Genomic DNA, 27,445 nt, shown 5'->3' with positions numbered 1-27,445 from the left:
AGTACAAGCTAGGAGATGATGCGTGAAGCTAGGTGGATGTGGGAGGGAGATGAAATAAGAAACTGGGAGATGATAGGTGGCAAATGTAAAGAGCTGGAGAAGAAGGAATCTGATAGGACAGGAAAGTGGACCATGGGAGAAAGGGAAGGAGAAAGGGAAGCAGGGGGAGGTGATAGGCAGGTGAGGAGAGGAGAAGAAGGAAGAGGAAGGGGGTCAAAGTGGGGAATTAAACAAGATGGAATGGGGAGGGGAAAAACTTACCAGAAGTTGGAGAAATTGATGCTCATGGCATCAGATTGGATGCTACCCAGACGGAATATGTGTTGCTCCTCAAACCTGTGAATGGCCTCATCATGGCTGTAGAGGAGGCCATGGACCAACATATTGGAATGGGAATGGCGACTGGAATTAAAATGATTGACCACTGGGAAATCCTGTTTTTTGTGGATGAACTGAAAGTGCGCAACAAAGTGGTCCCCCAAGTCTACAACATGTCTCACCAATGTAGAGGAGGCCACATTGGGAGCACCAGATGCAGTAGACGACCCCAACAGATTCACAGGTGATGTGTTGCCTCACCTGGAAAGAATGTTGAAGGACCTGAATGACAGTGAGGGAGGAGGTGAATGTACAAGTATAACACTTTGGCCACCTGCAGAGGTAAGTGTCAGGAGGGAGATTAGTGATGAAGAACAAATGAACAAGGGAATCACATAGGGAGCGATCCCTGCAGAAAGCAGGGATTGCAGGAAAAATAAAGATGAGCTCAGTGGCAGGGTCCCATTGAAGATGGTGGAAGCTGCGGAGAATGATGTGTTAGATGCGGAGGCTCATGTGGTGGCAGGTGAGGACAAGAGGAATTCTAGCCCTGTTAAGGTGGCGGGAAGCTCGGGTGAGTGTGGATGTCCTGGAAATGGAGGAGAAGCAGGTGAGGGCTGCGTCATGGTGGAGCATGGGAAACCCTGTTCTTGAAGAAGGAGGACATCTCTGAGACCGGATACAAAGGAACGTAAAAGATGGTATTGCATTTTTACAGGAGATAGGGTATGGTCAAGATAGCTGTGGAAGTCGGTGGGTTTATAAAAGATATCGGTAGATCATTTATCTCCAGAGATGGAGACACAGAGATTGAGGAAGGGGAGAGGCGTGTCAGAAATGGACTAAGTGAATTTAAGGGCAGGGTGGAAGTTGGAGGCAAACTTTATCAAACTGATGAGCTCAGCATGCACCAATGCAGTTGTCGATGTAGTGTAGAAGGAGTTGAAGAGCATTACCAGGGAAGGCTTGAAACTTGGACTGTTCCACATACCCAATGAAAAGACAGGCATAGTTGCTGCCCAAGTTGGGGTCCATGGCTACAGATTGAGTTTTGAGAAAGTGGGAGAAGCCAAAAGGGAAATTGTTGAGAGTGAGGATCGGTTTCTTCAGACTGAGGAGGGTGGTAGTGAGGGGAACTTATCGCACCTGTTGTCAAGAAGAAAAGAGCTTTAAGATCTTCTTGATGGGAAATAGAATGTATAGGGACTGGACATCCATGATGAGGTCACTCTCAAGTTGGAGGAAAAATACCTCATGTTCTGTCTTGGTAGTCACCAACCTGATGACACAAACACTGATTTCTCCAACTCCCAGTAATTTTACAATTCCTCATTCTGCACCCCCTTACCTCTTCTCTTCTCCTCGCCTGCCTATCACCTCCCCCTGGTGCCCCTCCATCTTCCCTTTCTGCCATGGTCCACTCTGCTCTCCTATCAGATGCCTTCTTCTCCAGCTCTTTACCTTTTCTACCTATCACTTCGCAACTTCTTACTTCATCCCTCCCCCTCCCCTACCCACCTGGCTTTACCAATCCCATTCCAGCTTGTACTCTTTCCCTCCTCCCACCTTCTTATTCTGGCTTCTTCCCCCTACTGTTTTCCGTTGTCTCAGCCCAAAACCTTTACTGATTATTTATTTCCATAGATGCCATCTGACCTGCTGAGCTCCTTCATCTCTTTGTGCCTGTTTCTCAGGATTTCCAACATTTGCAGAATCTCTTCTGTGCCCTCACGTGGATTTATATTTCAGACAACACCCCAGAATCCTCTGATACTATTCCTGGACACGTCCTCCCCGAGTGGCAGGAGAAACCCACAAGAAGCAGATGTACGGTGCATCAAAGGCAGAAGGGAGAAGCTCTGGAAATCCACAACATTGACCCTAGGCTTCGTGAATTTTCACAGCAACAAAGTCAGGTACGGACAAAGAACTAGTACACCCCAGGTTGAAATACTTGGAAGAGACACTGAAAGTCGTAGGGCCATGCACAGTACTCATTAAGTGACACAGTAACATCACTGCTGACGGTACTGGCCACGTCTGGAGGGATGCAACAGTCAGAACTCCAGTCACTGAAACAGCGTGAAGGGTAGCGGTACTTGAGATCATTCTGACCGAGCTACCTGTTGTCCATATATCTGTATGTGACAGAATTGGAAGTGACCAATGCATCGTACATGACGAAGCATGGTCCTAATTACAGCTACTCGTTTAAAATAGAACAGGGAATGTAGCGACTACTTGAAAACAAACTAAAAGTTGCTGAGAGGCTAAGTGAGACAATATCACAATGTATGACGGGCTTCCAACTAACCGAATACCAAGTCGAAAAAGTACCTTTAATCCTTTATTACAAACCAACAATAAAAATCATTCAGCTCTTCATAATTCACGTAAAAGTGAGAGAGACTAGCATAAATAGATCAAATTCAAACAAAGAACAGTGCGGTCAACTACAAATATGCGCTCCCTGCTCACACCTCTCCATACCACCATGCAAATAAACAGGTGACCACATTCCTTTATTTTTACGGCCATCCAAACCCACATGACAAATTACCTTAACCCAGAGTGAGGATGCACAACATAAATAAAATACAGACAGGAAATAATTAGATACATGACTCCTGCAGGGTAGTTTGAGGGACTGAAGATGGGTACCTGGTGTGTAAAAAAGTTGAGGAAGAGTGCAGAGAGACCCCTGAACAGCAGCATGCAGGATATCCAATTGCTCTTTATTGATAACGCTGCTTGTACAATATGTGAACTCCTCCCATGTGGGAGCAGCTAACTGAGTGGCAGAGAATTAACCCATTAACTGCCACAACAGCACCCACGACATGTGTGAACCGTTAATGGCACAAAGGGAGGTCAATCATCTCAGCCCCCCAGACATTAATGTCATCCGTCTTCTGCTGCATTGTCAATAATCTACCTTGTAACATGTCAGAATTATGGATATTCACTGATAATTGCATAATGTTCAAAGCTATCTACAATTCCTCTGACTATGAAGTACGCTACTCCTGTACATGCCACCTGGTATAGGTTGGTAAGCAGAAAAAAACATTCACACATGAAGAGTCAGGCAGTGACCATCTCCAACAGCAGAGTTTAAACAATTATCCTTGATGTTTAATGACTTTGCCATCATCATCAAGATCCTAGAATGTGAACATTGGCCAGAAGTTCAACTGCACAAATCACATAAACACTGATTTCAAGAGATAGTCGAAGACTGAATATCCTGACACCTTTAAACCTTTCCAGAAAGAACATCAGGGCAGTGATGAAAGATATTCATCCAGGCAGATAAAGAGCAACACATCATAAACACGAGAAAGTCTGCAGATACTGGAAATCCAAAGCAAAACACACAAAATCCTGGAGGAACTCAGCAAAAAAGAGCAACTCTAATAGCATGCAAGAGTTTCGCTCCTACCCCAAAATAATCCGACTATTTGATCTCACTTCATTCACCACCCCAGATATTCCTTTCCTTCACAATAGTGCATTGTTACTGCAGTGTGAGTCATTTATAAAATTCACTACCGTTGCTTGTCTAGGCTCCTCTAACCTCTGGTTGTGCATCTAAAAGAAAGGATGTCATTAGGCTGAAAAGGGTACAGAAAAGGTTCATGAGGATGTTATCAGAATTAAAGGGCTTGAGTTATAAAGAGAGGCTGGACTTTTTAAACCATGGAGTGACCTTATAGGAGGTACATAAAATTATGAGGGGCCGAGATAAGGTAGATGGTCACAGTCTTTTCCTCTCAGGGTGCAGATTTAAAATTAGAGGGCACAAATTTATGAAGGTTTTAGAAGTGTATCTGAGGGGTTACTTCCTCCACACAGAGGTGATGAGTATATGTAATGCTGCCAGAAGTGGTAGAGGTGGGTACAATTACATCATTTAGACAGGTACATGGATTGGAAAGATTTAGAAGGATATAGGCACAACACAGGCAGCTGGGACTAGCTCTGATAGACAATTTGATCAAGATAGATAAATTAGGGCAATGGGGCTGTTTCTAAGCTGTATAACAAGCAGTCAAGGCAGTAGGCAGATGGCAACATCCTTCCAAATTACACAGATCACAACATGGAAATATAATGCTGATCCTTCTCCATCAACAAGTCTAAACATCATCTATAAGACCATAAGACACAGGAGCAGAATTAGGCCATTTGGCCACTCAAGTCTGCTCCACCATTCAATCATGGGTGATCCTTTATTTCTCTTCCTCAAGCCCAGTTCCCGCCGTTCTCCCCGTAACCTTTGATGCCATGTCCAATCAAGAACCTATCAATCTCTGCCTTAAATACACCCAACGACATGGCCTCCAATTATCCTTGATCTACATCTACTAAATCTGCACAACTGCATATTGCTTAGCCTAACACATCAGAGAAGAGAGTTTGATTGCTGTTGCTGTCTGTAAGGATTTTGTACGTTCTCCCCGTGACTCCATGGGTTTTCTCTGGGTGCTCCAGTTTCTTCCCACCTTCCAAGGCATGGCTTAACGTGAGTAAGTTGTGGGGTCATCTATTGTGTCTGGTGCTCCTGACGTGGCCTCCTCTTCACTGGAGAGACCCGTTGTAAATTGGGGGGCCTCTTCGTTGAGCACCTCCGCTCCATCTGCCAAAAGCAGAATATTTTAACTCCGATTCCCATTCTCATTCTGACTTGTTGGTCCATGGCCTTCTCTTTCCCAACCACCTGGATTCACATATAACCTTTTAGCTTATTCTCCTTCCCCCTCCTCTACCCTTTTATTCTGGTGCTTCCCCCCTTCCTTTCCAGTCCTGAAGAAGGGCCTCAGTCCAAAACACCGACTGCTTGTTCGTTTCCATAGTTGTTGCCTGACTTTGTGTGAAGTTATGGGCATGCTGGAGGTTGGCAACACTTGCAGACCACCCTTGCACATTGTTGGACTGTGTTGGTTGTTAAGGCAAAATGATGCATTTCACTGTATGTTTCAATATACATGCAACAAATAAAGCTAATCTAATCTTCATGTGAAGGACCACAGCTGGTCAAAATGGTGGTTCATCAGAATCTTCCAAAGGCACTTAGGTATGGACATTCCATCCTGCTCTTGCCAACAACTCCACATCCTAAAAAAACTGGTGGCTGTTCTTGTCTGAAAAATATTGCGGTTGAACTTAACCTTGTCCTAGATTATCAAAGATGCACATTTATGATTAGGACTGTAGATCTGCTGTCCACATCAATATGTTACTCCCTGCACCACGTTTGTCTCAAAGTCCAGTGCTGATGCCACTATGCCAGCTCCCTACACACTTTCCATCCGTGATGTGTTGAGCATCGAGCTAGCAACTCGGTCTCGTAAATAAAAATAGTCAAATTGCTACAGAAATGGCAAAAAATGCTGCCCCAATGCACCACAAGGTGCGAAAAGGAACAACAACAACAACAACATGTACCTTTATCTTTCACAGTAACTTTTGATGTGGCACATTATCAAATGTATGATACTAACATAAATAATACTTTAAAAATCTAGAAGTGAGATGTAAGCATGGACAAGTTTTTGTCTGGGAGAAATGCAAAGCTATACAATTTAGAATAGTATTTTAATTCTGAAACTGAGCAACTAAAATAATACCAGAACAGCTAAATCAAGCAGTCAGAAACTTTTTAAGGCCTGCTCTTGAAACAAGAGGAAATTACAAAACTCTCCAAGATGTCCAAGCAAACCATGCTGTAATCACGTAATGACAAGATGCTCCTCTACAGGTTCTGCACACATCACAAAGCACCCCCAACTCTGCAACCTTTTCCTTAATTTCCATGATCTCACTCACTTTCACTGTCACTTCCCTCCTTGATCAGTGACGTGACCCTCCCATCAATGTTCTGCAGCCTCTGATCGCTCCTATTGCCCTGGCACAGTTGTCCAATGTCTCTCAGCCCTCTGTCCACTCCCACCCTATACAGTTAATCCTTGATAGCTCTACCTTTCATAGTATCCCTCTGAAAACCATGCCCTGATCATTCCCAGCACCCCACAAAGCCCTTCTTAACAACTGAACACCACATGTTACAACTCTTAGTGCCTCCCAATCAGGCTATGTGAGGAAAATAAAGATTAAATTAGCTTTATTTGTCACATGTACACCAATACACCCAGTGAAATGCTTCATTTATGTCAACTGTATGGGGAGTAGCCAGTAGGTGTTACTGGCACCAGTGTAGCATACCCACAACTTACTAACCCTATCCTGCACATCTTTGGAATGTGTGAAGAAACTGGATCCCACAAAGGGAACCCAAGCAGTCATGGGGAAAACATACAAACTGCTTATGGACAGTGGTGGGAATGAACCCCAATCTTCTGATCGCTGGATCTGTAGAGCTTCTGGAAAGTGGAAATAATGGCAACCGGATTCTCCTATTTAATGCAACAGCACCTGGCTTTCCTTACATCAAAGCTACATTTCATCCTTCTCAAGGTCACTAAAAAATGTTGTATTCATCCCAAACAGAGGACAGCACATCTTGCTGAGGTCGGACAAGAAGAGAGGGAATGGAAAGAGATGTAAAATGGCGACTTACAGGGAAGAATTCCCCAGTATACCCTACTATAATTTCACTAGTTACTGTCTTCAAACTCATTAGCAGATTTGCTCACTGCCTTCTGTTGATTCTGGCCTTGAGCACTGCAGAAGACACGCTCAAATTGTCCTGCGTGCAACATAGCTTGGTGGTGTAATTGACTAAACTCACTCAAGCAGATCTGTACTTATAGAGGAATATGCTCTCTCCCTCAATCTGGCTTAGATTGAAACTTCAGCAAGAAAATTGGAAAAAAAACAGCATACCATTGCAGTGCACCCTGCTGTCCTTGGTGGGTTCATACTTAAAAAAAACAAAATGGTTCAGTCTAACATTTTAAAGCACAGCTCAGCCTCTGTGATCTGGAAGGTATTAAAAGCAGACTGTTTTCAAATGAGTTCGACCCAATGATTTTTAGCATGTTATAACAACGGCTTGACTACGCACAGATACTGACAGATGAAAACATACATTGTACGTTTTACTGAGTAATGAGTGAAATATTACTGTTGCAGCCTGAATGACAATGAATCAAAAGGTGGCTTGTTTGTAAACCCACATGGAAAGCCTAAGAAACACACCTTCCTCCAAAATGCTCAATGCTGGCTTTGAAGTAAAAGGTTGTTGAGGTTTATAAGGATTTTGTTAATTTTAAACAGCAATCGTAATTGCTGAAGGAGTGCGAATCATGAAAAAGATGTCATAAGACTGACTGCAAGTCAGTTTTTCATTAAACTGTCTTAATACTATGCAAATTCTGTGAACCATCTTAAAGTAAGTTAAAAGAAATATTAATGGCTGCAGTGAGCAAAACACAGAACAAGCAAAAAGAGTAGAAAAAAGGGAAAAGTAAATAATAGGGAATTATCAATTAATAGCAGTTGGCTTGGATTCTGAATTGCAAGATCCAATATACCCAATTTGCCATAATACTCTGAGGAAATTATGATCCAGAAGATTGTTATGTCTTACAAGCCATATTTCAACTTCTAAAACACTTTTGGTAAAGTTGTACAAAAGCAATTAATTAAACTCACAGGTGTGAGATTTCAGAATAGATTTTTGAACAGATGTTCACTCCCTTATTCAGGCTACTTCACAACAGGATACTATATTTATATTCAATTAATACCTGTCAAAATTTTTTTGTGAGAGATCGGTCAACAGGAGTCTGCAAGCAAGACCTTGGTTTGATTTGTTTTCCCTATATTACCTTCATGTTGATGTAGATGTTGCTGTTGTTGTTGTTGCAGTTCTATAAGACGTTGGTGACACCTAATTTGGAGTATTATGTCCAGTTTTGATCACCTACCTACAGGACAGATGTAAGCAAGGTTGAAAGAGTGCAGAGAAGATTTACAAGGATATTTCTGGGTCTGGACGACCTGAGTTATAAGGAAAAAATGAATAGGTTAGGACTGTTTCCTTTAGAATGTAGAAGACTGAGAGGAGATTTGATAGAGGTAAGTAAAATTATGAGGGGTATAGATAGTGTAAATGCAAGCAGGATTTTTCCATTGAGGTTGGGTGAGACTACAACTAGAGGTCATGGGTTAAGAGTGAAACGTGAGAAGTTTAAGGGGCACATGAGGGGAAACTTCTTCATTCAGAGGGTCAGGAGAGTGGTGCATGTGAGCTCAATTTCAATATTTAAAAAAAGTTTGGATAGATATATAGATAGCTGGGCTATGGTCCCAGTGTAGGTTGTTGGGAGTAGGCAGTTTAAACGGTTTTGGCATAGACTAGATGGGCCAAAGGGCCTGCTTCTGTGCTGTACTTCTCTCTGACTCCATGGCATTAGATTTCTGAATCTCAGCACAGTTTCCATATATAGAGATAATTGATGGAGCCAATTGGACTGTACATTGAGGAGGAAAATAAACAGGCAAGCATTGTCCATTAAGTGTGTTCCAATAGTCAAAAGGTGATGCTGGTAGAGACGTACAGCAACATGATTCTTGCCAGTGCACAACAGCAATTAAAACCTATAGACCACACATGAACAAGTAAATAAAGATCAATCCTAGCGGAAGAACCATTATAACAGGAATTCTGCAGATGCTGGAAATTCAAGCAACATACATCGAAGTTGCTGGTGAACGCAGCAGGTCAGGCAGCATCTCTAGGAAGAGGTACAGTCGACGTCTCAGCCTGAAACATCGACTGTACCTCTTCCTAGAAATGCTGCCTGGCCTGCAGCGTTCACCAGCAACTTTGATGTGTGTTGCTGGAAGGACCATTATTGCAGCTTAATTATTAAATCCAGTTTTAGCACAAAAGGGACCTCCAACCACTGGGATGAGTAGAGTCTAGATAATTCAGTTAAGATGAAAGGTTACGAAGCTGGGGGCTTCAGGATTGAAACAAATGTTTCTGAGGTGTTCCTATAAACATGTATCAGGTTGAAGAAGTTACAGAAAAAGTACTACTTTACACTGACAGGCATGCTCAAACTGGCAAAAAGTCACTTTGGGATTAAAATTTGAAAATCGTTGATTGATCAACATATGGAGTAGACTTTCTAAATATAATGGAAGTGAAAAAAATCCTGAAACCATTAAAAAAATTAACTGCTGTGATCAAAGGGTCTCCCTGAATGGATGAAACATTACGTTACTCTTCTAAATATTTTGTGATCTGTGAAACTTCAGCCGCTGGATTGGCCTTCTGCCATCTTTCAACGCTGTCCTTTCCACAAAATACTGACTGAAGTTTAAAAAAAAGCAATTTGATCGAACCTGCTCCGTCATAACATAACTTAACCTGTATTGTTAATCAATAAGATGTAATTTGATCGCAGAAACACAGATGTTTCTCAAAGGGCATTTTATTAGTTCTGGTTTTAAAAACTAGTGCAATGAAAGCTTTTGTATCCATTTGTAAAATTAGTGTTACAAATACGAGTGTTTCAATAATCTCATAGAACCAAAGGATAAAGAATGAAGAATAATGGCAAAATGCTCATCTCAAGTGTACATAGTACAAAAAACACGATTCAATTTAAATTATGAATGTAATGTATCCTGATTCACTGCATTACCATAGAACGTGGCTTCGGGAAGCAGACCTTCTGATTCAACATTTATGTCTGTTCCATGATATACTGGCTACTGATCTAAGTAGCCTGCACATAGTATTTAAAAAAGAAACAGCGCCTCACCCATCAAAGAACAGGTGTAATACACCAAGTCAGTGTGTGACTAAACCAGGCCATGTGTCAATATAGAATACACATAAAATCTCTCTGTGCAGGGTTCAGAAAGTCTTATGCGCAAATAATTTTGTTTAATTGTACTGTAACTCAGAACCACGAAAATTTTTCCATTTGCTCTGAAAGAACCCATTCAAGAAATGTTACTGATCACTGGCATGTTTGCAATTTAGTATGAGCTTTAAAATGCAGCTAAAATGTCCATTTTTAGCTGAGGCTCAAAAAATTCTATCTCGATCCCCTCCATAAACCCTGCTTTCTATCAAGCCAAGTCAGTCACTGATGTTGCCACAATGTGAAGAACTCAAATTATGACTTGGTGACACATTGTCTTGTAACAATGAACTTCCATTCACCATCTAGTCAGGATAATTAATTCTCCTACCTATAACAGTGAGCAAGTTCAGCTTAACAGGGCCAAACTTGTAGTGTAAAGTGTGGCACTGACACAGAAGTCACAGATCTGTAGGAAACTTTGATTTCATCACAGCATTATAAAATAAGACTGGCGGAATGACAGCTTCCTCTCTTCCAGCTTCGAAGTTTTTAAGTACTTCCTAAAGTACACTGAGTCCTATTTAAGTTTTATTTTTTTTTAATGTTAAAGAGTAAAACTATTTGGGTCAGTTAATACTTGGCAACCCCAACATTTAGTGCAGCTTTGTATTCTTTTTTATAAAAAAGTATGGTAACAGGCCAATCCAGGCCAACAGGCCCACACGGCCCAATTACACCCACGTGGCCAATTCCTTTGAATGTGTGGGGAAGCCGGAGAACCCGGAGGAAAGCCACACGGTCACAGGGAGAACGTACCAACTGCTTACAGACCGTGGTGAGAACTGATCCCAGGTCGCTGGCTGTAAAGTATTACGTGGCTGTGTTGCCCACTTCTCAGCATTGCTGTGTTGATGATTGACAAGGTGGTGACTGGCTTGAATGGGTTTGGCCTGCTTATTGAGACCAGAACACACCTGGGAAACTTTTCAGTCTGTTGGATAAATACTAGTATCGCAGCTGTCGTGGAATAATTTGGCCCCAGGCACAGCCTGCTCGGAGCATCACAGCTGTGCTGCTTTCAGTGACCATAGCCCTTGCTATGCTATTTCTTGCTCTCAGATGATTTAGTTGGCTGAAGAATGGTGTCTGTTGGCTGGGAACTCCCACTGTGACTGGGTGCAAACACTTCAGCTTTTCTTTGAGTTTGAGCTGCACTATCTTTGAGGATGCACATACAATAGGAACCTTCCCATTCACCACTGAGTTGCCTAGCACCACTCAAGAGCACTAGATGTAGCAGATTTACGGATGTTAGAGATGTTAAATAATCTCAGATGAAGCCTCATTTTACGTGAAGGTAGTCATCTCATTCTAGGGTACACATTGTACTGCTCCCGCCAGCCTAATCCACACTGCTCTTTCAGTAGTTCCCTGGTCTGGCTGAGTGCTGGACCCTGATAGTGCTCATATACAACTGTACAGCCACCCAATGCCTACCATATCTAATGAATGCCCAGGTCTGAACTGGTACATCTACTTCTAACCTGAAGCAAATGATAGAAAGTTAGAAATCTAAAGTAAGATTATAGCAAGGCTGTGGAAGCTTTAGACAGGGTGCAGAGGAGATTTACCAGGATACTGCCTGGACTGTGAGGATAGGTTGAGCAAGCTAGAACTTTTCTTTTTGGAGCAAAGGAGAACGATAGAGGTGAGACATGGTGGATATAGTGGACAGCCAGAAGACTTCTCCCCAGAGTGGAAATGGCTAATACAAGGGGGTATGATTTTAAGCTGATAGGAGAAGAGTGTAGATGGGGCATCAAAGGTAAGTTCCTAACATAGAGAATGGAATGCCCCGCCAGGGGCGAGGCAAATACCTTAGGGGCATTTAAGAAACGCACATGGGTGATAGAAAAATAGAGGGCTATGTAGGAGAAAAGGGTTTGATCGATCTTAGAGTAGGTTAAAAGGTAGGCATAACATCCTGAGCCAGAGGGGCTGTACTGTGCTGTATTATTCTATGTTAAAATATAAAAATGTTGGAAATACACAGCAGTTCAGTCAACTTCTCTTGAGCTTTATTCTTCAGAGGTGCCGCCTGACCTGCTACTTCCATAATTTTCTCTTTTTAATGTTCTCAGGCTTTCCCAGAAGGGTGGCCATGATGGCAGTGGTCAAGCTGATCAAATCTTTTCCTGACAATGCGTCTGTAACAAGAATGAGATTTGCTCTGCAGAGTTCAGTAATGTCCTTTCCAGCCCAGTTTTGCTCATCTTGAAGGAATAGCAATTTATCTGCTCAGAAAGGACAGTAGGCAGTAATTAGAGGATCACTTGTCCACCTTTTATCAAATGTCATGAGACACAATGAGGTCTGAGGTGGGTGTTATCAATGTACATCACTGGGCTGCTCCCTCCTCTGGGGCTGCCTGCTTGTGGTTTACATGTGATGGGGGATTCTGGGGCACTGGCTGAAATGTATGGTTTTAGTAACCTAGACACTTGAACTAGAAATTAGTCACAATAGTTTAAATCCTACCATTGTAACATAGCAAGTTATATTCAGTTACTTTACTGAATTTAGAGAATTTAGAATAAAAGGTTAATTTCAGTAATAATAACTTGGCAGCCTCCAGATTGTCATAAAAGCCCAAAAGCAAAATAATGCAGATGATGCCAAAATGAAACAGCAATAAATGATCGAAACATTCACAAGGTCAGGCAGCATCTGCAGAGGGAGAAACAGGTGTTTGTTTCAACTTAATGTACTTTCATCAGAATGTAACACCACATACAGGTCACTGATGTAACTGAGGAAGGAACTGTGCCACCTTACCTGGTCTTAACTCTATATGATTTCACAGAAATAGCTGATCCAAGCAAATCATTACTGTAACAAGCCACGATGACAAAACCTCACAAATTAAACCCAGATGAACCATCTGACATTAACCTCAGCACTGGATTTAAATTCACCAAAGACACAACAAACTTCCAAAGACTTCCTCACACAAATTATCTGATAATTTGTGACAAATTTCCAGATGTTGCCCTACTGACTGTAACAGGTTGACTGTACTCATGCTTACAACATCATATCTTCCAGTCCATTTTTCAGATTCTTTATCACCATTCCAGGATATGTCCTATCTGACTGGAAAGACACACCCAGTGGTTACCAGAAGGAGTGAGTATCTACAAAAATGCCCAAGATTGATACGGCATCTTGGGCAATGAGAACCCACTAGTAATTACTAACAATCCATCTCCCTCAGCTAATAATCACCACCACACAGTATTCATTCAGAAGAAACCTCGAGGATAGGGAGCGAAGAAAATGCACTCCAAATTAGAGGATTTAAAGTCTAACCAAGGCCAAGAATATCTTGGGCCTGCCACTGATGAAGGTTTTTTTTGTGACTAAGTCTAAAAGAAAATGGTTATCTGACTGGCCACGTTTTAATCAATCTATTTGTTGTAACCTCAAGCTATATAAACAAATCTGTTGGCACTAAGCCTTGATTTCACAATCCATTGTTTTGAGAGACCACATCACCACGGTTGAAAACAGAGGAGAAAAAATTCAAATTCCACCACTCTAACATGTCTATCAGGTTTTTCCATACTCAGTGAGAATTAACTATTGTTGACAACAAACTAATCAATATTCATCTGTACTATCAAAGAGAAAGTAAATGGAAATTAAGATGACAGTTGTCACAATGAGCCATTCCCAGCACAAAAGAAGATGATTGTAGCTAATAGGACAAATGCTATCACCAAACCCCCACCCCTTCCCAATATTACCAGAATAGTTCACAAAACCAGTCTTCAGATGCTTTAGCAATGACCTTCTCTCCAACATAAAGGAGAAAAATGTCTTTGTTGGTCACAACAAAAGGTTCCAACCCTCAGGTGTGAAGCAGCTTATTCATGAAGCATGGCCCAATCAGTATTCAGGCTCATGGTGGCAAGTAATAATGATGCGACAGTGCCAGTCAGTCAGCAGTAATCACCAAAATAGCCCCTAGTGTTCTAGCCACTCTCAGTAACTCAACAAATAAACGTTTAAACTCAGAGCTTTAAACTCATTTTCGTGAGTTGGTATGACAGAATTTGAAACAGATAGTAAAATCTGCAGATGCCTAATCCTTCCATTGTTTTTGCTGTCACCTTTCATCCAAACAGTCTGAGATTTATAGGCTGGTGCCTAAGCATCGTTTCAATATATCACCCCAGGATCAAAGGGTGGACTCCACATTGCTTCTATACACCAAAGCACCATACAGCTCCTTGCAGCCAATAAAGTCTACCAGTTAGAGGCTTAGAACACACATCTCCTTCCCACAAGATTTACATTCCCTTTTGCAATGAGGCCAATTTTCAAATTGTTTGGGGCTTTTTCCTCTCAATGCACATATGGTTTAGTTGCCTATAATGTGTCAGGGGACTCTAGAAACGTCTGTCAGTGTTTCCCAGGCAATGCTGTATAAGGTTCACCTTGTCATCCCATCTCTGCTCCTGTGCTCTGATGGCACACCTGCAGAGCTTTTGATTGTGTCTGACTTTGATAATCATGCCATAACGTTCAACAAAAACACAAACATGTATGTACATGCAGTGTATATATACGTGTGTGTGTGTGTGTGTGTGTGTGTGTGTATGTGTATATATATATACACACACACACACACACACACATACACATACATACATACACGCATTAGTAGGCATGCACTTGATAAAGAAAATGGTGTTAAGAAAAGCAGGTGTCTGGTACCAGGTTTTTCCTCATCCTTCCCACACCATCTTTTTCCCCAATTTAAATAGGTTTTCCATCTGCAGAATGGCAGAGCCTTTGAATTCTTTGGATTTAAACTCTACTCTTCTATGAATTATTATACATTTTTTCTTACTTCATTGGTTCCATGTTTAATGCTATATAATTATTACCAGAAGACTCAATGGCTTATATTCATTTTTATTGCAAAATATATCATGGATTGATTTTTTTAAAGTAATACTTTTTACAGCATAGAGAAGAACACTTGATTGGCAAAATGTGCACACAAATCCTTATTACAATCCTTACAGTGCTTCCATACTTGCAGTTACCATTTTAAGAGTAAAATTTACTAAGTATAACTTTTCCAAAGCACATCAACTATAAGCATTAAATATTATTTAGTCACTAATAAAAATGAGTAACCCGAGGGTCAAGTAGATACTGTGTATAAGTATACAATGCTGTATGACTAACTCGTAGGCTTGGATTCATGTCTGCTCCCATAGCAAACTCCCAATCTCATCTGAGATATCAAATGCAAAATGCGAAACATGTGCTTACCGCAGGAAATTAAAATTACCCTCAGGCTATCCTTGGTGTATCTTAGTTACAGAACTGTGGGATCAACAATTGTGAAATACATGGTCAGTCAGGCCTTTTTACCTGGCACATGCCTTATGGATCTTAGAATTAGCAAAAGCATTTGAACCAGAAGGTAAAAATTTAGAAAAATAGAAAAGGGGTTCAGAAAAGCATAATCCTATTTGTCAATTTACTCCTCTTCTGAAAAGTTGACAGTTATACTGAGAAGCTGCCCCAGATACACCAGTCCTGATAACAACTCTTGCCTAATTATCAAAAGGGGTTGCAGGTTAAAGTGCTAAAAATTTGGGCACGTTTTTTTCTTTACAGTGGTGATTACTGAGGTATATAAATATTTTCCAAGGAAAGACAATGGAAATTTAAATAAAGCTCCCATAATACTACAGGGAATGTTCTGGAGCTATCTGTCAGGAGAAATTCTACCATACTGTTAGTTAACAGCCAACCTATATGGAATTTACATAAGAGAGATCCTCAATTGCTTAAGTAGTAGTAAATCTGGAGTGCACTGAAGAGCAGTTGTTCACAGGGTGTGTAAGAAAGGACATTTTTGTGGACTCTTCTGTGTCAATAGGAAATCTTTATGGAATGCACTGAGAAGAAAGTACCCAAGATTGGGTTCACATAGAGTTTTCCCACATACTGTCGACAGAAGCACGTTCATAATCTGCTTGGGGTACCTTTTTACTCGGATGTGGGTTGATTTTGGGGAGGAGGAATACTTCAAGCAAGATTATCAACTGTGGCAATTAGTTTCTAAAAAGCACAGTTAAGAGATGACAACAGCTTTTTTAATAAGTCCTGTTCTATTTAACTGCATATTCATAGATAAAGTCAGCATACATCAGATTAAAAAAACAATTACACTGATTTGCATTGAGCATCACACAGTCAGAAAGTGCAAACACTTGCTGTGAAACATCTCTGAGGATAAATCCTAAGGGAATCCTTTGGGATCTGCAGGCACTTGTGACTCTCAAGGAAATACCCTACTGCTATGTGCCCTTTGGGGACTGAGACTGTATGAAGAAGAAACTCCATGGAACATGTTGGATTCGTTCAGGATTTTTTACCTACTGAGACACTGTCAATGTTTGAGTGAATTTCATCAAAATTATGGAAATGTGGTTTTGAAAAATTTCATAGCACATTATGTTGATAATATCTAATGATCCGGATAGTAGATAGTTTGAACCATGCATTAAAGTATAAAAGAACAGTATTGATTCACACACTATCTGTAAAGTTAATGGATTTCACAAACAGGAGATGACATGGAAATTATTTATTTTATGCAATCACCTACAGTCACATTTGACCCTTGCACATTTCAGGGTATCAATGAAAATCACATCTTGGGAAACCATATCAAACTCTGCAGTTCAGGGATACTCACAAGGCTTGCTTAGAAAGATTTTCAAATAGAAAGGGAAAAGGAAAATGCAAAGTCCGTGCCTTTAAATATCAAGATAAGTCGTGTTTGGGACAAATTTTGCCAAGTATATTTAGTAAGCAATCTCTTTAAGATGTTCATGAGTTCCCATCCAGGGCAGAATCTTTATGGGAATTTTGAAGTATGTACAATGTTTTCTTTTCAATTCAATACCCATTGCCTTTTCAAATAGACATAACCAAACTCAATAGGGCTAATAAAGGACAGTTTACAGCTTCCCCATAAGGTCTGACTTCCAATCAGAAATACTGTCTGCAAGGATTCTCCCTGTCAATCCTGAGCATTATAAGAATGTTTTCACTTGGAAGAAATGCTCTTAAATCCAAACGGCAGCCATTCCACATAGTTGTTAGGATATATTTTAGAATAAACAAAGTTCCCTGAAGTAACATGGTCTGGTAAAAATCTGAGGTCCCTATTTGTAGATTTTATTGCACATACTTTGGTGTACAATTATTTTGAACTGTCACTGATTCTGAATGTTTCAGCTGAGAATTAAGAAACCATTTGTGAAAAACTCCATTTTCCATTTCTATTAATTCCCAAAGGCCCTGCTTAAAACCAAACACTGTAATACCAGTGGCTCTGAAATGTGAAAAAAAAATCATATGTCACATAATTGGCATGACGGTTATGCCTTCTGGGTTCAGCTTGTCAAGAATCTTCTAGCCACAATGCTCGGAAAATAATAGCAGAATCAATAAAATGGAAGAGATATTTGCAGCTGTTGTGTGTCAATAAACCTGTAATAACTCTTTAGGTTGTGCTGACCAGACATGATTCTAAAACCTTCACAGTAATATCAAACATACTGATTTGGGAAAAGGAAAACAAAAGCACCTTAATGGAAAATTGTTGGTCCATTGCTGGTTTTAAAAAAACTTGTTAGGTAATATTAAAAAAATTATTTTACCTCCAGTTGCTTTTTCTTCATTTCGTAACCTTGTTACTTTACTAATTAAATATAGGATTCTGTTCTCACCTTCATATCTATCAAATATTCATAGTATTCCAGCTGAATGTTAAATAACTCTTGCTATTAGTGAGTGTCCTACGTGAATACACAGATAAGATCTGAAGAATGGATTCTATAATTACTGTATATTCACTGCATGTCAAAGATGATTAATGGTGTTGGCAAGTGCCTAATATATTCTGAATTTTAATCTTATACACAAAACAATTTTTCAAAATAAATTCAAATGTTGTCAATCATTTACTGAAGTTTGAAAGTTCTATAAATCAAGACAACTCAATCACGGCTCAGATGAAAACACCAACATTAGCAGGAAACAAATGTCAAAGAGAAGCTTATCGATAAACATCTGATCATCTCGATATTTGTTGTTATTTTTTTTTTAAATATCTTATGCTAGAAAGACCAACTTTACTTCACTAAATGGGCCCTTCAAAGTCACGCGTCTTTACCTTAGCAAGATTCTAAGATATCCGTAATCATCAATGACATCACACTTTAAACTGAGCATTCAGTCTTCAGGAAGGTCAACTGGTGATGTCAAGTAAACATGTTGAAACAACAATGGCCTTTCAAGGTATTAATCATTTCATGGCTCTTTGGTGAGACTTGTTAATGTCAGCATTCCAAAGAGCCATTTTTCTGCTTAACTATTAATGCCTAGGCCTCAGAGTTCAAAAAGCTGCAAGACTTCAGCTACACCTATCTGAAGTATAATTAGGAATGTCTATCACAGCCACCACATCCAAAACTCATCAATCAAATTATTTGCCAAATATTGCAATAAACATGGTTTTGTGCCCATCTTCGTTCATTGATACTAAAAATGTTTGGCTTCATAATCACGTTCTGTTATTAAAGAACAGCGTCTAAAAAATGTACAGATTTTACACCCAGCCAACGTCATATGAACTTGCTAATCAACTTATCAAAGTGAAGAGGGAACCAAGCATGAAAATATTTGGACTGCTATAACAACACTGTAAAATCCTCTAACATAGGCAACCTCCCTTGAGGGTCAATTTTTTTGATCCCTTAAATGTAAAGACCTCAAAGTGAGGCCGTTTACTCCACCATTTCATTGAGCAAATAAGCCACTAACCATGGCTAGATCTGTACATCTTTTCCTCATCATTAACCTGGTTACCTTGAGACACATCGGTTCACTTTTACAAAACCATCAATGAGTTGCATAGGCGACATACATAGGCGATATACATGACCAAATGATGGGGGGGGGGGGGAGGTGGAATCAACTCAATAATCATCAATTTTAAAACTCTTCAATAAATAGCATTAACCAATCAAATAAAAATGATAAAAATGCAGCCTTGGAAACAACTCCTTCAATTTAAATTTATATTGTTCCAAATTTAAATAATCCCATGTGCTTCCAATAAATTTTCTGTTTACATTTGACTTAAATTTTAAGGTTGTAGCCATAATGGTTATGCCGGTTAATTTAATTGGTTTCATAATTATTTTCAATTCTGTTGTTAAGAAACACTGCCAACTTGATCCATCATAAAGCATTGTCTTTTGAATCACTAAATATTGTGTGCATATGAATGATTAAAACTCATTTCCTTACCTTATACAGCTTCACCGCTGTTTCATGCCGATGGTTGGTACTATGAAGGCGCAACTTATCCACACTGTTAGTATAATAGTCGCAGGCGTTGCACTTCAGATGCACTGGATTCCCAATGGCCACACACTTCAGTCTCCACTCATTAGGTTTACCACCTTCTCTGATGTGGGCCACCAGCTGATATTTCTGCATGTGCTTGTCTGTCTTACAATGGAGCTGAAAATTGGCCTTCAGCTGAGTGTTGTAGTTGCAGAGCTTACACTGGTAGATGTCTCCAATCACAGCCTTCCACTCCTCTTCGGGGAGCACACGCTCACTGTTCACATGCAAGCTCAGAGCCTCCAGGCTGTCGGTGGTAAATTTGTTGCAGACAGCACACTGGAACAACTTCAGAGAAGGGTCATTGATGTAAGGTGAAATCTCTCCGGCAGCAAGGAAGGGCAGGTCATCACCCACAAGCTGACCACTTGCAAGCCTCATTTCAGGTGGTAGCTCGCTATTAACTGCAAAGAGAGAATCAGAGGGAACAGTTTGCTGTTAGAAACCGAAAGCATGTCCCATGGAACCGAAGAACACAGAGGAACCGTTTGAAAAAGAAATGCCTCGGTGAGGAGCTTGCTTTCTCCAGAGCTTATACTATAAAAAGCTGTAATAGGATTGAATCAGGATCAATTACAATCATCCCTTTCAACTCCTAAATTTCCTCATCAGATAGCTTTAATTACTCCTGTTGGGCATGATGTCATCCTGGAGTTTGTATTTGTAAAGGCATGAAATTGATCAATAATAAAAGAAACCTGCAGCACATTTAGAAATAAGAGCCCCAATTTACCTTCATTTAGCTAACTCAAGTTACAGCAAGAACCACTAGTTCTGAAAAATTCCTGGGGGCTGCTCCCTTTCCTTCGGCATTACTTGGCTGGAAATGTGTCAGAAACCCTATTTACACAGTAATGCTGGCAGAGCTAGAGTAGCTCCCAGAATTTCCCTGGAGTGCTGAAATATTTCTATATGAAAAATTATATATTTTTTAAAAAGTCAAAGACATTGGTGTTGGATTCAGAACTATAGCAGCAGCAGCACAAGAGACGCATCCAAACTATTAACTATCTCACTTAAATTCTGCACCATTGCAGTCAGCGTTTAAAATAAGAGTATTTTTAAAATGGAGGCTACTGGATTCTCAAGACAATATTAATTGTGCAGATATGTTATTGAAAGCTTTCATTTTGAGGTATTTGGTGTCATATATTTTCCCCCTCATTGTGAAGCATTGGCGTATTAACCAGGCATTGATACAGGCCAGAGAATTGTATTCAAAAAAACATTTATTTGTCTTGACAGTTATTCAATTTCACAAAACCAATCTCAACTGAAACAAAATACTTCAAAATAAAGTATTTTCAGTGCAGAGCGAATAGAAAGCCAACGAAAAATAAAATAAATAACATTTGCACAGATATTGCGCGGGTGTAAAACACCCATCTTCCTCAGTGTGGAAGGTTTCAGAGTTCAATATAAAATCAAATTGCACGCTGGTCAATCAAGACAATTATGTCAATGTGGGCTTAATATTGAGAATTACATTGAAATTAAAGCAACACAAAATACATACTTAATATAAAACAACAGGATGAGCTTTCTGTCTGACAGAACATATATTGGAATTAGATAACTTTTGGTTAAGCAACAACAGTTGACAGGAATTCACAAGAAATATTTTATTCTACTGGATGAAGGGAAAAACATGCATGGTTCGAAAGATGAATAGTCAATTTATATATTAACAAGTTAACAAAGTACAAATGACAATGGAAAATTAAAGAAAGCAACATCAGTAAACACTGACCTAGTCCTGGTGCCACGGCTGCAGCTTTTGCAGGGTCAAGCTGAAACGGGTTTAACATGAACTGCGGGTCAGCTGGGCTTTCTAGTTTCAGGCCCGTCAGGCCCACGTTTTGGGCCAGGTAATACTGGTAAAGCTCGGCCTCAGCGGGCGCCAGGCCCAAGTGCAGACTGTGCTGGATTTGCTTCATGTTCTGCTGCAGCAGCATCATGTTGTGCATGTGCTTCTCGCTGGTCATGTGGATGCGAAGGTTCCTTGCCACGTTGGTTTCGTAGTCGCACACCTCACAGCGCCAGGTGGGCTTCTGCTTTACTTTGGATGGGGACGGGGTACCACAGTTACTGAGGCCGGACGTAGTTCCCGGAGCATTGTGTACAAAGACTTGCTCTCCACCGCCATTCTGAAGGTTTTGAACATTGTTTAGGTGCTTGTCTGACTGCATATGAATACTGAGGTTGCCTTTGGTAGTTGTAGAGTAGTTACAAACCTCACAGCGGAAGGGTTTATAGCCACAAGTGTAACTCTCACCCCTGGCTAGCCTAGGGTGAGGCTGCCCAGTCTTACAGTACACGCAAGAGCTGCCAGGCTCTGGGTGTTTCTCCTTCATATGTGCCTCAAGAGTTTGTTGATACTTGTAGTGCCAGTTACATTTGGGACATTTCAATGTCTTGCACGAATTCCGCGAATGCATCATGGTCATGTGACCACCTAACGAGCGCGACGAGCCAAGGACCGTGTCACATTTGGGACACTCAATACTGCTTCCTGGCGGACTTTCACTTGCCCCCAGTGTGCAAGGGTTACAGCTGTGCTGGTGATGAGAACCAGGACTATCATCATCTCCGTGGGTCGAGTCATTTGGTTGAGGGGTTGTGGCACAATCTTTACCGGCGTCAGCAAAGTCCTTGCCACTAATGCTATAGTTACTGTCACTGCAACTATCCCTGTGTGCGGAATGCTGCTTTGCCTTATCCAGGTAATCAGAAACAGTCACAGAGGAAGAAGAGGTACCCTTTTCATTTAAATTTAGCACACTGGGCATTAAAGGAGACATAGAAATGCTTTGGTTTGAGATAGGGAAATCTTTGCTACTATTACGGTCCACTAATCCACTTGACAACAACGCCTCCTCGTCATCGAGTTCATTTGAGTATGTGTCATCCTCCTCGTCATCATCCATGGGCTCGACAGGTTCACTTTTGATTTGCAGCTCTCCATCTGGATGCAAGACAAATGCTTCTTTTGCTCTTTCACAGTTACTCTCTTTGTCCTTGCTCCCTGACAACTTGTTTGACCCAGAGGATGAGTGACTGAGGGAAGCTGAGGTAATTGGGGTGGTCAGAGCTGAACCGGACAGTCCGCCCAGGTTCGCTTCAGCTGTGTGCGCCGTGCTCCCGAGCGACTGATCTGATGAACTGGCAGCGCTCACACTTCCTTTCAAGAATGCAAAGCCTGCCTGAAAAGAATCACCATTCTCTACATGAAATGCACTCCACAAACCACGGTAGGTTGGATCGGGACCCATGAGGTTTGCACTAGAAAAACGAGGATGAATAGAATTTGAATTTTTTGGTTCCAGAAAGCTTATTAGAGGTTCCTTGTCTTTGCCTATCCCCTGTATGATGGCAGAGATATATTTATTATTTAGGAGCTTTTGCTCCTCTTCATTGAGGCCCATCCGATGGTCATGCACAGCATGGGTTACAAATGACTTAACAAAGCCAAAAGACAACTTGCACAAGAAACACATCAAAATAGGTTTCCTTTTCCCATCACTAACACAACCATCAAATTTAGACAAGTCCACATTGTTAGGAACATCTTTGGACACGCAGGAGTTTTTGGCCAAGCCGTCGCTGCTAAGGTAGTCTTTCTCACTACTATGCCGGACATCATAGACACGGAAACTGTGCAAGACAGGACCGACTCCTGCAAATGCTGAGGTATTTGGGAAAGTCTGTTCGGCAGGAAATTGTTTCCCGAGGGATGAAGCAATATGAAAAGTGTTGATGACTTGCGGGTAAAATGACATCGGTGCAGAGGTTGTTTGCTCATTTTTCTCCCCAGCGGCTGTGAGCGAGTTCAGAAAAAGTGCTGAGGGAAAGAGCTTACTGTTCATCTCCGGCTGCACGTTCTTCCCACTCTCTTTGGAGTCCTCTATTATATATGCTGACCCATCAGGTTGGTAAACTATCTCCCCTGTCAGATTCTCCACATCGCTATCCTCGAATTCACTTAACTCATTATCATTGTCGTCCTTCAGAAGAGGAAGACGGGCATTTGGGCAGTGGTGCTCCATGTATTTCTGTAAACTTGAGAAAGAAGTGGCACATTCGTTGCAAGGGATCTCTTTTGCTGAGGTAACCTGAGTGGTGGCAGCATTCTCCACACTGAAATCCAACAAGCTCTTGCTTCTGTGCTCATCTGTTCTCAGGTTGTCATCCGTGGCACTATTTTTCCTGTCAGCCTCCATCCCTGCAACTTTCTCTGGCACCTCATTATCAAGTTGTGTCGTTCCACATAGCTTTGATGTGTTATGCCCATTTTCCTGCCTAGAGATGGTAGGGGAGTCACAGGTTTCCATGGCAATTGCTACACGGGGATCTCATTTCATCCAGCCTGTCAGGGACCTAAATAAACAAAAAAACATAAAGTTGAGAGAAACCATTTTATTAAATAATATTATTCTCCAATAGCTCATCCCTAGTTTACAGACAGCAGAAATTTGAAATCAAGTACAAGATGGACCAATGGCATTTGAAATACAGATCTAAACATAACATTTAAACATTTTACTGAAGCAATAATTTTAAAATTGTTACATTATTTATTTCTCCCTTTAAAGTACATGCACAATATTTAATTTATTGCTGTTATACTCTGTAGTCACCTATATAATATTTCTTCAATATACAGTAAAACTTTTAATTAACTAGTCTATCATACAGGAAAAAAAACAATTTCCTATAAAATCATACTGTCACAGTACTGATGCATTTGTAATGATCTGGAGCTTTGGCAGCAGTAATCACTCACACAAATAATATGACAATGCATCTAAAATACTTCACTTTTCAATACGGGCAGCTCTATAATAAAAGAGGAATCTTAATCCATAGTTTCACAAGCAAGTCATAAAAGGCACATCCCAACACTATGGAAAGATCAAAACCCAGCAATGCAGGTTTTTAATCAAGATTTCCAACAGAGATGTGTAATAGTTGTAAAATACAAGATAATTTTATGCTTTCATCATCTTCCCACATGTTCCTCAATGCTAATGTTCTCCTTTTCATAAGTAGAGCTCTAACAACGTTTTCCTTAAAAATCACATAAATGAAACACCTAGAGCTGATAGTTTACCACTTTCACTAAGGCTTTCAGCTCATAAGGTGGCTCTGGGCTGTACTTTTTTTTTAAAAACGCACACTCTAGGTGAATTTGTCAGATAAACCCAAAAAACATGAGGGAAAAGAAAGCAAATTATTATAATGCCAACAGGGAAAAAAAAAGACTGAGCTCTTCTTTCCTTCACATCTGACCAAATAAATCAGCTTACTTCAAATTTCCCTTCTGTGAGAGCTCTCAGCAGGTATCTAACAAGCCCTGATTAAGCACCAATCAGGATTCTTCCACACGCTTCAGCTACTTCAATAGGCATAGAAACAGAAATTAATATTTAGTGCATCTAGTCCTACCATCCTTGGGGAAAATCAGGCGCAGTTAATTTTTTTCACTGCAAAATGTAATGAACACCATTTCAAATACAATTTTGATGTTGTCAGTCCTAGTGGGGTGCCCATCTCTCAGCCACTACCTCAATCAACTTCTCGCCTATCTTTAACAAATCGTATGAAAGTTCCGAAGATGAAAATCCTTCAATCATTTCCTCAAAGCGAGGTACCAGAGCCCATATATTTCCTTTAGTTGTAACACTGGTGTGGTTTGTAAAGGCTGTGTAAGTATTTCACAGATATATGAAGCACATGCAGAAAGTTAAGGTTAAAAATATCCTTCAGCCTCATTGTCCAACTACGGTTGAATTAGTGGCATTCATAGATGCTGGGTGTCTCTAGTCCTTGCAGATCTCCACATTTACAGAATGATGGCACTATACACAACATCAGGGTGGTCAGCCACTTCAATGCTCACTTTCCAGACATGACAAAAGATAAAGGACAGATTACTGTATGCCTTAAGGTACCAGTGTACTATGAATTTACAAAAATTAAGACAATTGTCACATCCAGTATCAATAATACAGGACAATTCCACACTATATAACCATGAACAAAATAAAGTACTCACTACTATTGAACACTTGGGGATCAGAGGCCATTCTGGGCTATGAACATAATGCCCTAGTACGTAGCAATTTAAGGGATTAATTTAAAACAACTTCTGACTAAATAAGGCTTGGGGGATGCACTTTGTTATTAAACGTTAAAGAATAGGTGCTTAAATTTTTTTGCCCTAATCAAATCTAATCTCTTCAGCTAAGTCAAAGAGGAAAATGATAAGTTTAAGAGACATCAGAAGATTTACACAGATTGAAAATGAATTAAAATTAGTTTTGCTGTCTAAGATGGGCTAAAATGACAGTCTAATTGCCTCTGAATTGAATATCATAAAGCTTAGCGTGTAATTTTAATCATTGATGAGCTCCAGGTTAATTATGCTCATGGCTGGCACACAGCATAAAAAAAGCATCTCTGAAATGAACCTCAACACAAAGACCATGAAAACCTAATAATTTTCTAATTAGTTCACACACAGGCACATTTACCTCTGCATTTGGCAATTTAGCACCAACAATATTTGCATCAGAAATTCGGAGCACTATACTGTACCCCTAACAGTCAGAGAAAGTATCGGAATCAGGTTTAATATCACTGGCATATGTCGTGAAATTTGTTATTTTGTGGCAGCAGTACATTGCAATACACAATAATAAAAACTATGAATTACAATAAGTATACATCAAAAATTAAATTAAGTAAGTAGTGAAAAAAGTGAGGTAGTGGTCATGGGTTCATTGTCCATTCAGAAATCTGATGGCAGAGGGGAAGAAGCTGTTCCTGAAGCATTGGGTGTGTGTCTTCTGGGTCCTGTAACTCCTCCTTGATAACAGCAATGAGAAAACGGCATGTCCTAGGTGATGGGGCTCCTTAAAGACGGATGCCGCCTTTTTGAGACATCGCTTTTTGAAGGTGTCCTGAATGCTGGAGAAGCTAGCGCCCATAGACACGAAAATCTGCAGATGCTGGAAATCCAGGTTACAGACACAAAATGCTGGAGGAATCCTCAGCACAAATTGTCGATTGCTTACTCTTTTCTATAGATGCTGCCTGGCACGCAGAGTGCTCCAGCATTTTGTGTGCAAGGCTAGTGTCCATGATGGTGTACTACCAATCCCGCACAGTAGCCCCCTATATGAGAAGGTGATGCAACCACTTAGAATGCTCTCCATGGCACACCAAGTCATGACATACCAAGTCACCTCACTATCTTAATAAAATATAGCCACTTTGAACTCCATCAATATGTTGGCCACAGGATAGATCTTTAGAGATGCTGACACCCAGGACTTTGAAACTGCTCACTAATTCCACTGCTGATCCCTCAATGGGGACTAATGCTTGTTCCCTCAGCTTTCCCTTCCTGAGGTACACAATCAGTTCCTTGGTCTTAACGATGTTGAGTAGAGTGTTGCTGTTGAATAAAGCTGTAATCAATAAACAGTAGCCTGACATAGGTATTGCTATTGTCCAGATGATCCAAAGCCAAGTGGAGAGCCAGTGAGATTGCACCCACTGTTGACCTATTGTGGCAATAGGCCAATTGCTGTGCGTCCAGGTCCTTGCTTAGGCAGGGGGAGTTGATTGCATCCACGACCAACCTCTAGAAGCACGTTATCATAGTAGGTGTGAGAGCCACTGGGCAAAAGTCATTGAGGAGGCTCATCCTGCTCTTCTTGGGCACTGATATGACTGTCACCTTTCTGAAGCAGTGATAGATTACAGATGCAGTTGGTTGGCACAGGTTTTCAGAGCTCTGCCAGGCACACTATCAGGGCCTGATGCCT

General features: G+C 40.6%; 1 protein-coding gene across 5 annotated transcripts in view; it reads right to left on the bottom strand.

The window, feature by feature from the left end:
* Positions 1-27,445, bottom strand: part of LOC134355452 (zinc finger homeobox protein 4-like) — a 283,107-nt gene that overhangs the window by 236,770 nt on the left and 18,892 nt on the right. For all 5 annotated transcript variants that reach the window (XM_063065360.1, XM_063065385.1, XM_063065389.1 and 2 more), the window contains exons 2-3: positions 21,364-23,990; positions 19,515-20,017 (exon numbers count right to left, since the gene is read on the bottom strand). In XM_063065360.1, coding sequence (XP_062921430.1) covers positions 19,515-20,017; positions 21,364-23,944 — 3,084 coding nt within the window. In that variant the 5' untranslated portion in view covers positions 23,945-23,990. The remainder of the gene's footprint in view (positions 1-19,514; positions 20,018-21,363; positions 23,991-27,445) is intronic.

Source organism: Mobula hypostoma, chromosome 1 (assembly GCF_963921235.1).
Source record: "Mobula hypostoma chromosome 1, sMobHyp1.1, whole genome shotgun sequence".
NCBI classification, from domain to species: Eukaryota; Metazoa; Chordata; class Chondrichthyes; order Myliobatiformes; family Myliobatidae; genus Mobula; species Mobula hypostoma.
The sequence above is the reverse complement of the archived record's forward strand: the minus strand, read 5'-3'. Positions and strand labels throughout refer to the sequence as shown.